This window comes from Naegleria gruberi (assembly GCF_000004985.1).
Source record: "Naegleria gruberi genomic scaffold NAEGRscaffold_20, whole genome shotgun sequence".
In the NCBI taxonomy this organism is placed as follows: domain Eukaryota; phylum Heterolobosea; class Eutetramitea; order Acrasida; family Naegleriidae; genus Naegleria; species Naegleria gruberi.
The window spans coordinates 271,270-286,454 of record NW_003163307.1 but is presented as its reverse complement, the minus strand read 5'-3'; the positions used below and the strand labels follow the sequence as shown (position 1 = coordinate 286,454).

At 33.2% G+C, this 15,185-nt stretch overlaps 7 protein-coding genes across 7 annotated transcripts; 3 read left to right on the top strand and 4 right to left on the bottom strand.

Annotated features, from left to right (window-relative positions):
• Positions 1-182: 182 nt before the first annotated feature.
• On the top strand, positions 183-1,106 carry NAEGRDRAFT_3161 (uncharacterized protein; the record flags this gene model as incomplete). The annotated part of the gene is made up of 1 exon (XM_002677949.1): positions 183-1,106. A coding segment is annotated over one exon (924 nt), but the record flags the coding sequence as incomplete, so codon positions are not given.
• Positions 1,107-1,322: 216 nt separating this feature from the next.
• Positions 1,323-2,045, top strand: NAEGRDRAFT_66875 (uncharacterized protein; the record flags this gene model as incomplete). The annotated part of the gene is made up of 1 exon (XM_002677948.1): positions 1,323-2,045. One exon carries the CDS (start codon positions 1,323-1,325, stop codon positions 2,043-2,045), a length of 723 nt encoding a protein of 240 aa, XP_002677994.1.
• Positions 2,046-5,192: 3,147 nt separating this feature from the next.
• Positions 5,193-7,890, top strand: NAEGRDRAFT_57851 (eukaryotic translation initiation factor 3 subunit EifCe; the record flags this gene model as incomplete). The annotated part of the gene is made up of 1 exon (XM_002677947.1): positions 5,193-7,890. One exon carries the CDS (start codon positions 5,193-5,195, stop codon positions 7,875-7,877), a length of 2,685 nt encoding a protein of 894 aa, XP_002677993.1. The 3' UTR covers positions 7,878-7,890.
• On the bottom strand, positions 7,864-9,502 carry NAEGRDRAFT_79508 (uncharacterized protein; the record flags this gene model as incomplete). The annotated part of the gene is made up of 2 exons (XM_002677854.1): positions 7,864-9,250; positions 9,416-9,502. 2 exons carry the CDS (start codon positions 9,500-9,502, stop codon positions 7,892-7,894), a joined length of 1,446 nt encoding a protein of 481 aa, XP_002677900.1. The 3' UTR covers positions 7,864-7,891.
• Positions 9,503-9,909: 407 nt separating this feature from the next.
• NAEGRDRAFT_66871 (uncharacterized protein) lies at positions 9,910-12,129 on the bottom strand (the record flags this gene model as incomplete). Its single annotated transcript, XM_002677853.1, has 2 exons — positions 9,910-11,655; positions 11,695-12,129. 2 exons carry the CDS (start codon positions 12,127-12,129, stop codon positions 9,910-9,912), a joined length of 2,181 nt encoding a protein of 726 aa, XP_002677899.1.
• A 130-nt stretch (positions 12,130-12,259) lies between these two features.
• NAEGRDRAFT_66870 (uncharacterized protein) lies at positions 12,260-12,922 on the bottom strand (the record flags this gene model as incomplete). Its single annotated transcript, XM_002677852.1, has 1 exon — positions 12,260-12,922. The coding sequence occupies one exon, from the start codon at positions 12,920-12,922 to the stop codon at positions 12,260-12,262; it is 663 nt and encodes a 220-aa protein (XP_002677898.1).
• A 276-nt stretch (positions 12,923-13,198) lies between these two features.
• NAEGRDRAFT_33146 (uncharacterized protein) lies at positions 13,199-14,419 on the bottom strand (the record flags this gene model as incomplete). The annotated part of the gene is made up of 4 exons (XM_002677851.1): positions 13,199-13,735; positions 13,862-14,057; positions 14,103-14,269; positions 14,321-14,419. Coding segments are annotated over 4 exons (999 nt in total), but the record flags the coding sequence as incomplete, so codon positions are not given.
• Positions 14,420-15,185: the final 766 nt, after the last annotated feature.

Sequence of the window (15,185 nt, the reverse complement as noted above, 5' to 3'; positions counted from 1 at the left end):
CAGAGAGTCAACATCAAACTTTATTTGAGGATAAAATTGTTCCTGAAGAAGATATGGAATTATGGAATCAAATTAATGAAAAATACGATGACAATCTTTGGAATAGAATTGGTAGATACAGAGGCACAATGTCGGAGAGATTGAGGCCAGATAATTATCGATTAACAAAGAAGGATAGAGACCCAACTTTGAATTCGACATTTATGGGTCATTCAGAACTTGTAACAGGTCTTGATTTCAGTCCGGAAGGTTCTAGATTGGCCTCTGTTGGTATGGACTCGAGTCTATTCTTGTGGAAAATTAAGGGAAGCATGTTTCCTTTGAAATATGTACATCATGAACTCGGAGGAGTATATTGTGTCAAATTCTCTCCAGTAATACACGAGGGAAATCACATGATTGCAACAGGAGGAAATGACAGACATATCAGAATAATGAAATTAGGTCTTGAAGGAACTGACACTGCTGTTGATGCTCATAGTAGACCACACGAATCTTATGTAATCAAGGGTCACGAGGGAGCTATTAATGACATTTCTTTTGACAAGACTGGAAATTACCTTCTGAGTTGCTCATCCGACAACTCAACTCGTCTTTGGTCTTTGGAGTATTGCCAATATGTAAACTCATATTTGGGTCATTCACTTCCTCCTCTAAGTTGTGACATTTCGTATGATGGAAGAGTTTTAGTGACTGCTGGAAGAGACAGATCAATTAAACTATTCGATGCAAACAGTTCATCATGCATTGTTGATTTGAGACAGCATAACGATTATATTAATAAGGTGAGATTTTCTCCAGATGGAACTAGCTTAGCTAGCTGCTCAAATGACAACTCGATTCGTTTATTTGATTTAAGATATTCTGGAAAGCCATTGCAAAAATTTGAAGCTCATAACTATCCTGTCACTGGCATTGATTTCCATAGAAGTGGAAACTACTTGGTATCAACTGGTGAGGACAACACAATCAAATTGTGGAACCTTATGCATGCACAATTAATGTATACTATTAGTGGTCATTCAAACTCAACTCAATGTGCTAGATTTTCCAGTGATGGCCATTACTTTGCTACTGGTGGGGCTGATGCCAATGTTTTATTGTGGAATACAAACTTTGCAGAAAGACATTCAGAACTATGTGAAATTGCCTTCAGTGATTGTGGAGGTTGTAAAACCGAGGACTGGAGGTAGTTTGTCATTGAATTAAAAGAACAGCCAATTAGAAAAGGAGTTCTTTCAAATGGATTTTAAATAGAGTTCCACTATGTCAGTTCGCTGGCACTGACAAGAATGAAGATGAATCTAGAACATCAAATAAAAATGACAAAACAACAAGCTACACGAATCATAAGCACAATCATTGTATTTCTCTCACTAATTTGTTCGTCAACATTTGTAAATACATCACCAACTTTCGGAATCAAATTACAGACAAGTAATATATTCAATAATATTGATGGTCAATCGGAGGAATGGATTCATAATTTGAAATATCAATCCAGTTTACAAGATAACAATGGTCCATTCACTAGTGGTTCTTGGTATTTAGGAGATGCACAAGTTTATGACGAAAGTTGTAATTATCTTCAAATTCCATTCACCAAGTTAGTTTCCACTGGTTCAGAATTAACATTGAGTAATCCGGTCACTTCAACAACTTACACGCTTAATACCTTTGTAAAAAGACCATTCAGTGATAATCTATTCTTTGGACTTGTTACATATTCAAGTGAATCATTTCCAATTTGTTTAGAATTCAATACAAGTGAAGGAGCAAAACTAGCTTTCACATTTGATATTTTAACATGTTCAAATGTTGAATCATTTACCCCTTCATGCAAATTGGACCCCGAAACAAACAAAATTTCCCAAGTTACCTACGTTTACAAATCTCCAGGAACAATAAGCTCCCTCACTCTTCTTGGGATTGTCCTGTTGATTACTTGTACGTGTACTTGTTTGATTTGTTGTGTTGTTTGTTGTGTTGTACTGTGCACCAGATTCAATTCGAGAAGATCTCTAATGTACACACGAGTCAATTAGAATACTTTGCTTAATATTCCTCAAATAAACTACAATATCAATTGATACTGAAGACAACAGCCACTTGAAATATTAAATCAAACATGACTCAATATATTCAAGTTCTTGTCTTCAAAAACAGTATTAATAAAATTATAAGACAACAATTACATTCATATAATATTAATGTGAGAGTTGTACAAATTAACATTACTAGCATAGAAATGTAACAAGTTAGATCCACCACTAATACCCTCCTCCTTTTCACTATTGAATAATTTATAGAAAATGTTGGAGTGTGGAGGAACCAACTGCTCCGATAGATGATGACCATACACACAACAGTAATAGAGTGATCAGCAGTAAGAAAGAAGTGGTACAGTTCAGTGATTTCATTTTCTTTTGGGTGTTAAGGGAGTACACCAACTCCAACGATTAATTCAAAAAAAAATGAGCAAACGAAATAGACAAGATTTGGCAAATCATGATCATTTAATTAATTATTCGGAGGAAAATAATATGGAAGAGAAAGCAAAAAAGGTTAAACTGAAACGACAAGAAATATTTTCAGATGATGTTTGTTTTGAAATAATTTGCATGCTCGATGATTCGTGGTTTATTTTGAATAATTGTTCCTTGATTTCAAAACAATTCTTTAATGTGATCAAGGAACGTTCAAAACTTGTTATTCAATTTAAACAAAAATTTACAGAAACAAGAATTGAATTATTCATGAAAAGTCAATTTATGAATAGTATTGTTAATCTTAAATTTTATAGAACCTCGCTTGACACTATAGAACAAGCCAAATTCATAACTCAAATGAAACAATTAAAATTACTTGATATTCGTGGAATTCAAATTGGAGATGAAGGAGCCAAATTTATAAGTGAAATGAAACAATTGAGATCACTTAGTATTAATAACAATCAAATTGGAGATGAAGGCGCCAAATCAATATGTGAAATGAAACAATTAATATTACTTGATATATCTAAGAATCAAATTGGAGATGAAGGATCCAAATCAATAAGTGAAATGAAACAATTAACATCACTTACATTTTGTAACAATATAATTGGAGATGAAGGATCCAAATCAATAAGTGAAATGAAACAATTAATGTCACTTGATATATCTTACAATCTAATTGGAGATGAAGGAGCCAAATCAATAATTGAAATGAAACAATTAACGTCACTTAATATATCTTACAATGAAATTAGAGATGAAGGTGCGAAATCAATATGTGAAATGAAACAATTAATATCACTTGATATTAGTGGAAATAGAATTGGTGGTGAAGGAGTAAAATCCATATTTGAAATGAAACAATTAACGTCACTTGCTATATGTTACAATCGAATTGGTGATGAAGGAGTCAAATCAATAAGTGAAATGAAACAATTGAGATCACTTAGTATTTATAACAATCAAATTGGTGATGAAGGCGCCAAATCAATATGTGAAATGAAACAATTAATATCACTTGATATATCTTACAATCTAATTGGAGATGAAGGAGCCAAATTCATAAGTGAAATGAAGCAATTAAAATCACTTAATATATGTTACAATCGAATTGGTATTGAAGGAGTGAAATTAATAAGTGAAATGAAACAATTAAAATCACTTAATATTAATTACCAAAAGATGAAATCTATTAATTAAACTTAAAATAACTGTTAACATTCTACTAATTTATAAACACACCCTTTTTTTACGTCAGCAAACATGTTGCTCAAATCAATACAAGGCTTCAAGATTTAATAGCTTCCTCTTCCCAATATCTGGGTCAGGTTAAGCATTTTCTCCAAAAAAATAAAGGAATATATATACTAAACAAGTAATACTTGAATTGCCGATTGTGAATTGTTTACGTTGAGTAACGTTTGAGGTTAATGAAAACAAGTTCCCAGGTTCGAGATCCCAAGCTATTTGGTAACAGTCTGTGCTTGTTTGATTCTGTATCCTCGTTTATCTTTGAGATCAGTAGAAGTATTCCAGAATTCCCCCAAAGCTGATTGTAGGGGTAATTGTTTGCGCCAATAGCACTGATTTCATTCCTTAAGCAAATTTCACTATCTGAACGTGAATTCACAATCTCAACAAAGCATATCTCAATAACAACACTGGATATTAGAGAAACATATCGTATGATTATTATTCATTAAGTTAACGATATCATAATATGAAATTTGTTGGATTTGGCTCTTTATTTATAGAGAAAAGTGATTTCAAAATTTTCATAGAGGGTAAGACGATTTCTTGGTTAATACAAATAACCTATATTCAAGACAACAGAATCTTGTAGAATACATCAATTAGAACAAACCCCTTTCATAGTTGGGAAATTGGCGCATTTCGACATTACAGAAATTCAATTAAGAATAACTTATATTATTAAGGATTGGTATACGATCGGTTTACAGCCTTATAGTCTGATTCCGTCAAAATAGAAGGTCTCTCTTTATCGACTAAAGCACAACACTGTGAATGTTTTAGCAATAGAACCAACACCTTTCATCATCAACAAGCGCGTGCAAAAACTAGCTAGTTTCCTCAACAAACAGATCACCTTAAAACCGCCAAATCAGTTTTGTCCAAAAAGGAGATTAAAATCTATGGCTCTTTGAGATTAACAAAAAGCAGCAACATAACCAACTCTGAGAACTCTATCATCACACACCAGTAGTAGTAGTTGTGTAGTATTTATTTAATATCAATAAGTGTTCGGATTTCAGTTCTTGTTCTAAAAGTAAGTAGATTTAAAAAGAAGAGAAGGTAACACATGTGACTATTTTCCATAATTACCAATATAAATGTTATGAACACAATCCGTGACGAAAATGTTGAATGGATGATGCTTTCATCAACTTATTGATTTTTAATGTTCCGTTAATTTACCAACTAAAAAGAACTTTCAGCACTTTTACTTGCCATTTCCATTTTGACGGGTTTCTGTGTTTTTCAAGCAAGCTCTTGTGCACTTCTACTTCCTTTGAAGAACTAAGTCATCACAAAAACAAAGGAAGAACAAAAATTGTCAAAATATTATTTCAGCAAGTCAAACCAAAAAACCACCACCACAATTGTACCAAGTCTACTATTTTAATTTGACTTGTGTTATAATTTATTTAATCAATTAGTAGTTGTAGTGTTTTTAATATGCTACCATATCCTACATCAACTTTACATTCATCAACAAGTAATTTAGTAACGACAACAACTTCATCTGCTCCTCCATCTTCAACATCCAATAATATGAAACAAAATAACCGAAAGAAGGATTTAATTAAACAAGAGTTGGATGTTGATCAACTCTTGCAACCATCACCTTCTAAATCATTTGCAATTTTTGATTTGAATTCTCCAATCACTTCATTATCTAGATCGATTACATTGGAAACTTCTCCAAGTGCTGCTGGTACACCCATGAATATGGATCCACATAGATTTCATGAAAGTTCTCCTCTGCAACATTCCCCATCAACAACTTTGGCTCCATATATCTCGGATTTCTCTCATCACCAATCTCACCACAATACTAGTAGTAGTGGAGGTCTTGCTTTCCATTCTTCGACACCTCTAAGTTCTCCTTCCACAGCTCCACCAATTAGATATGTTTCTGCAACTACAGGTGGTTCCCTTTCTACACCAAATAATAATCATACTCCAACTATGAATGGTAACACTGGTAATATTACAAAGAATTCTTTGCAATTTCCTCTCACTTCGAGTAGCGAACTACCAATGCCTTTCGGTTTATCAACTCCAACATCTTTTAACAACCTTACAACACCAACTTTAGGATCTGGATTATTCTCCTCTTCTTCACCATCAGGTGCTCCGCCTTTTTCCTCCAGTACTCCACAAAGCAGTAATAACAATACTGGAATACTCAGTACTCTTAATTCATCAATTCCGAATCACCAACCAATTAATCCAATTCTTCCAAATCATCATGAGAATATTACTCAACTTCCTCCAATTCAACCACCATCAGAATCAAGTGTTCCACAACAACATCACCAACCACACAACTTGCATGTTCAACAAGCCCATCATCAACAGCAACATCAGCCACAAATTGTACAACAGCAGCAACACCAATCACACATTGTTCATCAACAATCAAATAATCTAACTCAGCCAACTCAACAAGGAGGAAGTGTTTATAAATCTCCACAACCATCATCTAGTCAAAACAATCAATTCAAACCTCTTAATTCTCCAACATCTTCATATCATAGTGATGAGGATGCCAAACCAAAGGATAGAATAGTAGTAATTCCTGATACCGGATCAGCAACAGGAACAATTAGTATTGATACAGAGGGTTTAATGATGATTGAGGAAGGATTTGATTTACCACCACCAAATCCACAACCAGGTGGTAAACAAAACAAAAAACCTCTTCCTAGACATATTATTAGTGTAAACGTTTCTGGAATTCCAAGATATCAATTGTATTCCATCAAGGTTTCATTATTAGGTTACAAGACAAAACAGAAGGAAGTTTTAAAAGATATTCTTGATCCAGTCGTATTATCAAAATCTAAACCAAATATGAGAGGTGATGCACAAAGAGTTGATATGCATTTTGATACAATTACAATTGATGAAGCATCTCATATGAATGGAAGAAAATTCTTTTTGAGATTTTCTCTTTTATCACCAGACAAAATACCAGTACATCATGTAGATAGCTCCTATTTTGAAACAATTACTGATAGAGGTAATCAAAAGAGACAACAAAAAATTGACCACAGTAGAAGTAAGATTTCTAAAGTGCTTAGAGTTAGTCCTAGATATAGTATTGTACAAGGAGGGCAACTTGTTAAGGTTCTCTTGAATCAACAAATTGTTGCACCAAGTAATGTTTACGTTTATTTTGGTGATAAAAGAGCGAGATGTATCTATGTTTCTCCTCATAAGGATAATACAATTGTTTGTGAAACACCTGATGGAAATGCGGATGAGGAAGTTGAAGTGAAAGTTTCTCTGGATAAAGGAAAAACCTTTATGGCAACAGATGCTTCTCTAAGATACATTCCAATGGGTAATTTAACTGTTCCAAATGATCACCAAGGTAGAATGTCACCCTTGAGTATGCCTTTCATGGTTAATCAAAATGAAATGAGATTGAAGAAGAATTATCCAGCTCCTCCAATTAGTAATGATGACGAGTATTATGATGATAGTCCAGAACAGGAGCATTATGATGAATATGAAAGTGTACAACCTCAAACCGTACAGTCAAATAATCCTCTAAATTTTGTTAACAACTCGAACATGTCTAATTCACAACAACAGCAACAGCCAATAGTCATTAACACTCAAATGAATAATCAACAGATGGGTTCAAGGCAATTTGGACTGGCCAATAATGCTCTGGTTAATAGTATTAACAGTATGAATAATTTAGGCATGAACAACGCTGTAAATCTCAGCAATTTGAATAATAACCTTAATATGAACATGAACATGAATGGAAATAATGGCATGAGCAATATGAATAATAATATGAACAACAATATGAACAATATGAATTCCATGAACGTTAATATGAATATGAATGGAAATAATGTCATGAGCAATATGAATAATAATATGAATAACAATATGAATAACAACATGAATAATATGAATAACAATATGAATAATAACATGAATAATATGAACAGTATGAGCAATATGAATGGAAATGGCAACATGCCACTTAACATTGCAAATATGGGAATTAATCCAAATACCATGAATAACTTGAACAATAACAATAATGGATTCAATCAGCAAATGTTCAACCAATCACATCTTCAAAATCAATTCCACAATTATCATAATAAATAAGATGTAAATATCATTTATTTTTCTTTCGATTGTCTTTGAGCTTGAAGATTCTTGGCACCATTAGAAATACTAATAGTCTTATTGGCAGAGTCTTCAGTTCTTTCTAAAATTTGTTGATAAATATTTGGAAGGGTCTTCTTCACCGTCACACGGTGTTGTTCAGATTCGAGTTGGACTTGAGTTTGTAACTTCAAAGCATTGACAGCAGAGTTAATGAATTCTTCATCGAGAGGCAAATCAATCTTTGAGGATTCACCATAAGCAAATGAGTGTGAAACCTTAGCATAGCTTTCGAAAATCATATTCTTTCCTTGATTCATGAATTCCTTAACATGGCTATGAGTAAAGTAATCATTCTTGACGATGGATTCAGAGGCCAAAAGAGCTTCATGGGCAGCCTTGAAATCATGAGTGACACACAATTGATAAATGAATTGAATGACAGGATCACTCAAAAGTTCATCTTGTTGTTGGAAATCAGATCTAATAATCAAATGTTGTTCCATGAACTTGACCAAAGCATTCAAGTAAACCTTATTACGTTTCCTTAAAATTATGGTGATAGCCAAATAACGAAGAATATATCCACATCCACTTTGGAAAAGTGCAGAAATATACTTGTTGGAAGTCAAATCAGTGTGGGTATGTTGTGAGTGTGGAGTACCAACAGGTGGGAAGAATAAATCTAACAATGCCTTGTAGGAATTAGATTGGTCAAAGAAAGCAACAAAGAGAGACCAGTGAATAAACCAACATCTAGCATTGATTAAATCCAATTCTACAGATTTAATACCTGGACCAACCTTTGTCATTGGAGCAGTGACAGAAGCAGTGGTAGCAGTATTTGCTGATGTTCTTTCATGTTGAAGCAATTGTTGGAATCTGTTTTCCATCAAATCCTTCAATTCGTTCAAAGCAGCACTAGCACTTTCCCATTCCTTACACATCAATTCGCTAGCCAATTTACCCCAAGCTGACAAATAGGCTTTATCAACATTGTATTCGTAAAGTTGTTTAACATCAGCCAACAAGGCAGCAGCTGTTTCATAATCTCCAGTTTCATAGATGAATTTGGCATAATCATAAAGCTTATCCAACATTTCATGATTAATTCTAGTATCATTTGAAAGGTAGACTTGGAGAGTTTCTTTGATATTATCCTTGTTTTGATTATAGTCCTTCAATTTAGTAAGAAGAGGTTCACAAACTTGTTTATAGTTTTGCATTTGATCCATAATTTCCTTTTCTTCCTTTTGATAGTCAATAGTTGTTGTCATACCAACAAGTTCTTGCTTTTCCTTTTGGAAGTTTAACATTTTAGTCTTCTTAGATAATTCAAAAGCAGCAAGTTGTACTTGTTGTTTTGGATAAATCTATATTATATAATACAACAATAACAAAATATTTCATCATAGGAAAAAGCGCAAATATTAATCGCACCCGAGTTAAAATATATTTTATAATAATAATATAGTAGAAGAAGAAATAATAATAAGACAAGATTATTGAACAACAACAATAATCATCATATAACCTACCTCATTTTGTTCGAGAAATTCGAGCAATGGAAAGATGAGATGAACATCGAGGAAAGGAATAATTTTGAGAGCGAGGGATTGACTCATTTTTTAAATACACAGAAAAAAGATTCAATAGAATTTTGGTCAAGTTAACAATCTTCAATATCATCATCAAGAAGATTAATAATAATAGATAATACATTTTGGAATTGATCTATATGTTTGGCTTCTTCCTTTGAATTTTATTATTAAATTTTATTGTTGTCAGCAGGCAACTTCGTAAGCAAAAGAAAAGTTTTCTTGAAATATATCAAGACAAAATTTGAACAATTTTCTTCTTAGTATGAAGAGGTTGGTTAATTGTTCATTAAAGTCAGCGTACAATCTATCTACATTACAATTCAGACGGTAATTCCAGCTAAAGATTGTTGTAGTTATCATCATTCACTCTACTTGAAGGTTATTAAACCTTGGGAAGAGAGGAAAAAGTGTTTGACGAACAAATTTATGGTTTATTCATTTTTTGAATTTTGGGCAATAAACATTTCACTTAATTGTTCGAGTGAGGTGCTATCTTCTACTGATTTATCATCTCTCTTTCTGATGAATCTTGGAAAACGAATACTATAACCAGAGGATGATCCACTTGATGAGAGGATATCAGAGCCAGCAATTTCCCAAACGAGATTTGGTTGGAACCAACAATCAACTTGTTTAAAGACAGACTTGGAGACAACAATGCCATACTTTTCCTCTAATGCTGATGGATCAGTGGCAATTGGGGCAGGGATATATTGTTCCAATGCTTCTTCAGTGAGTGTCTCTAACATTTCATTATTGAGTCCAGTACCAACTGAGCATACAGAGTAAATCTTACCATCTTTTGGATTTCTTACTCCCATCAAGTAGGATCCAAAGAGGCCAATTCTTTTTCCTACTCCCTTACATCCACCTATTGGAATCAAATCGAGGGTGTCATATAATCCATCTGGCATGTATTCCTTCTTCAATTTGAACCATCCTCTCTTACCAAATTCGTATTTGGTAGAGACTGGCTTAATCATGAGTCCTTCACATGAGTCTTGCAATGAGTCTTTCATAAACTCATAAACATCTGCAATGCATTCCTTTTCATTGGCAATATTGAATAATTTGCCTTTAGAGAGGGAAAGAGTTGGATTATTGATTGAAGAAACTAGAGAGTCAAGATTCAATCTTCTTTCAAAAAGTGGAGATTCAATGATTGGTCCATTTTCAAAGTAAATAATATCAAAGGCACGAATTGAAGGGATAGAAACAGATGCAAGACTTGATCTGTTTTGGAATTCATGGAATGAAAGTGGCTTTCCTGATTGTTTACCCAGAATGATGTATTCACAATCAATAATAAAGCTCTTATCACATTGTAAGACAGACTTAATGAGCTCTTCCTTCTCCTGTGGGAAATCTTCCAATAGAGCTGATTGTTTTCCGTTTCTTGAGAAGCTCATCAGATTCTTATTGGTTGCATCGTAGTGTAGCAATAATCTTTCGCCATCATACTTGTATTCACATAATAATTGAGTTTCATCAGCTGACTTTTTCAAATGTTGAAGGAAGTTTTCTTTGAGCTGTTTAACTGGTTTAGCCAACATTGGTGGAATAACAGTTCCTATTTGGAATTGTGGTGAGGATTCGTTTGAAATGTTGAAAAGTGAATTTTTAGTGAATAATTCTTCAAACAGTAAATCAACTTCCTTGGTCTTGGTGTAAATAGAAATAGAGTCAGCAATTTGATTTACAGAAAGTTTGGCAGAATTATTGAGTTTTGACTTTTCAAGTGCTTCAGATAAAAATTTTAAAAATGTCTTTTTCTTTACACCAGAGAGTGAACTCGAACTTGAGGATGAAATAATCTTCATCAAAAGTTTCATTTCATGTGAGGATTTGAGAGTTGAAAAGAGTTGTGAGAGAATATGAATTTTTTGTTTGGCAATACTCTCCTTTTCTTGCTTTGAAACGTTGGCAATCTTTTTGAGATAGTCAAATACTTCAAATGTGGTTACAAACTTTCTTTCAAGACCATTGATTGTAATGTGTTGAATTTGCTTTGTCAAAACAGGTCTCAGCAATGTATTACATGTTTCCAAAATATTATTAGATGTTTCACTATAAATCTGTTTGATTTCATCAAGTGATAAATTAGATCTAATGTCATAGATTGCTGCCAATAATATTTCGTCACTCAAAACCCACTTGAAACCTTTTTCCAATAATTTCTAAATACAATTATAGAGACAATTGAGTGAAATACCTACTTCTTTTGTACATAAATAATATACCATTTTCAATCCTTCAACATCTTTTTTCTGGATTAATTCTGAAAGAAAATCAACAAAAACTGCAGGTTTTCCAGATTCAAATTTTCCAGCAACAATTGCAAAACTCAAGAAATAGTCATTATTATTAGCAACATCCTTTGTATATTGTGTTTCAATGTCTGCTAAATTGGATTCACTTGTTTCTTGTTGTTGTTGTCTCCAAATGTTGAGAGTTGAAAAATTTCTCTCCTGATTATTAATCATTCCGAGTGACTTTTTCATCGTGATACCATTTCCTCCCTTGTTAATCATCAGCAGGGAATTATTATCATGAGAGGGAATTACATTCAAATTTGTACAGGATGAAATTCCTGCACCAACAATATGATGACGCAAAGATTTTGTGGAACGATGAACGACCTTGTGAAGCATTTTTTTGATTAGTTTTTATCTTTCTAATTGATTGCTTATTGTAAAGACAGTAATAATAAGTATTGAAGAGATCATATTTCAATTTGATTGGATAATTGCAATGGTGATGAAAATAGTGGAATATACAGCTTTATTGAGAAAGAAATTGTTCTAATTTTCCTTCAAAGGATGTGAAATCGTATTGATCTGGAAGAGAGGCATCATATTGAATGGTGGAAATTCCAACTTCTGTAGCAGCTTCTACGTTTCTATCTTTATCATCAATGAAACAAATATTGTGAGGCTCAATTTGAGAATTCACATGTTGTTTGATTCTATCAATTAAGAGTTGATAAATGGCCTTTTCTGGTTTAGCAGCATTGACATCACATGACCAAATAATTAATTCAGGACAATATTGAGATTTTTTCAAGAGATTATTCTTGAATAGTTTTTCAACTCTGCCATTATCCTTTTCAGAATAAATATAGTGACACCATTCTTTGGAGTGATTAGAAAGGATGGCAATAGCTTCAAGTTGAGGATAGCTTGAAATTTGGTCATTCAATCTTTGAATTAATTGTAATGTTGATTCAAAGAAGCGTAAATTATTTCTCAAATAATTTCCAAAGTATTGACCTAATCTGTGTTTAGTTTGATCCTCATTTTCTTCATTGGAAAGTACAAATCCATTCAATACATTAATATTTGAAATAATAGTTTGATAGTGTTCATCAATGACTGCTCTCCAAAATTGTTCTTCATTAATTGTTCCATATTTATATAATTTCCAAGCACTGTTTCCACTCTTCATTATTTCCTTTCCTTCGGGAATTCCATAATAAATATTTTCAATTACTGTTTATAAATGGTTAGTTGAAATTCACTACTTTATGATTTTTACCTTCATTGTAACAATCGGATGCAATTACACCACCCACATCAAATACAACAACTTTACTTGATGACATTTTTTTAATTTTATTATTATTTGATGGATAACAAATTAATACTACTTTACAATCTGAATGATAATGAAAAAAGGTAATTGGCTATCACGATGTACAGAATAGTGGATAATTCAGAACATTTATTTTTGCATAAGATTAAAGAAAAATTCAACTTCCAAAACACCATCATCCTCTAGGTCTGTACAATGAATAGCATTTCTAACCTTGTCAACACCAAACTTGGCTCTGATAGTGTCTGGTCTCAATACCTTTGCAAGTTCTGGATCACTAGGACCACAAACATTTCTCAAATATGTGACAACATCATTTGGCTCCTTTGTTGACACTTCCAATGCAATTATAGGTCCAGAGCACAAATTCAAGACCATCTTTTGGAAATCTGGGCTCACACCCCTATAAACTTCATAGAAATCCGAAGCATCTGTCTTTCCAATAGAAAACACTTCCATAGCTGTAATATCAAGTCCAGATTTTTGAATTTCAATTAATATTTTCCCTATGGCCATTCTATCTGAAACAATGTGAGGTAAAAGGAGGGCCAGGGAACAATTTTGGAATGTTGCTGTTGTTGGAATTTGTTCTTGTCCTCCAAAGAAAAAGGTAGACTCGATTGTGGCATTTTCGTCAGAATCTGAGCCATGCACTGCATTGTGAGTCTTGTCAGTTGCATAGAGAGCTCTAATTGAGTTTGGTGCTACTTGTCTAGCTTGCACACAATCAGTTGGTCCGATTAATTCTCTCCACTTAGCTACAGCATCTTCAGCCACAAGTTCAAGAGCTACAATTGGGCCACTTGTCATGTAAGCCACAAGTGTATCATAGAATGATTTTCCTTTATGGACACTGTAGAAGGTTTGTGCCAAGTCAGTGGTGAGTTCAGTCATTTTCATTTTGGAAATTTGAAATCCTTCTCTACAAATCCTATCAATAATTTCTCCCATATTTACAACACCATCAGGTTTTATCATGGCCAAAGTTCTATTTAGTGTTAGAATTATTTACAATTATATTGGTTCATCTTACCTCTTCTTCTTGTCTCCAAAGTTCTTTCTAGTGAATTCATCGGAATACTCCACAACTTTGAGTTGACGACTATTAATGGTGACGATCGCACCCTTATATAATGATTTTAATGTTACTTCAGGATAAGTACACCTCTTGAGGAAGACTCTCTTTGTCTTGCAATCATACTATTGTCATGATGATGGTTAAATTTCTTGAATCGGAACATAAAAACAAACCATTTCAATTGTTTCATCAAATGTATAATACAATAATTGATATTCTCTATCAAATCCAGCAAGAGAATCATAATACGATACTAAGAAGGCATATCTTTCGGATTCCTTCGAAAACTTGGAAACCTTATTATTTGATTAGTAGTAAGAAAATAACCACATGTACGAATCACTTACATCGGTCATCATTTTTTTTTAAAATTGAAAATGAGCGGGTGGCTTTGGTTGTATATTTATCAAATTTTCTGTACAGCATTTTGGCGGGAAATGTTTCAATCTGGATTGATGATTAACATTATCCAATACCAATTTCTCAGAGAAAACCAATTCAAATCATCAACCGTTGAATAAATCATGGCAACCTAAATTATCAGCATAGATAAGCAACTAAAAAGGTTTGCAAATTCAGCTGTAAACAATTTGGCGGAACTATTGCTTCAGTATTCAACTGCCAAATGCCACAATGACTGAATTGTCCTTCATACAGCGAGGTCTTATTCTTGTCCTCAATTTATTTTTGAATTTGTGCTTACTGATTGAGTGGACATTTATTCCAACTTACCACCCTTTCAGCAAGTTCTTTCAGTTAGTAATCAACATGTTTCTTCCTTTCAATTCATCTCAATTGGAATGAAGAAAAGGAAACAACAACAAGTGTTCAAGTTTTCTTCATTCACTGATTCCTTTCAATTGACATTTCATTAAAATTCCTTTCGACAAGTACAACAAGTTTCACTTTCCAATAAATTTCTCCAGTCGGACTTGGCAAAAACCTCGCTGAAGTAGATGAATGTTGTAGCGACAAAGAAAGTGCGCCTCCTCTCTTTAAACATCGAGGGCATGAAGAACCGTTTGAAAAGCAAAAAGG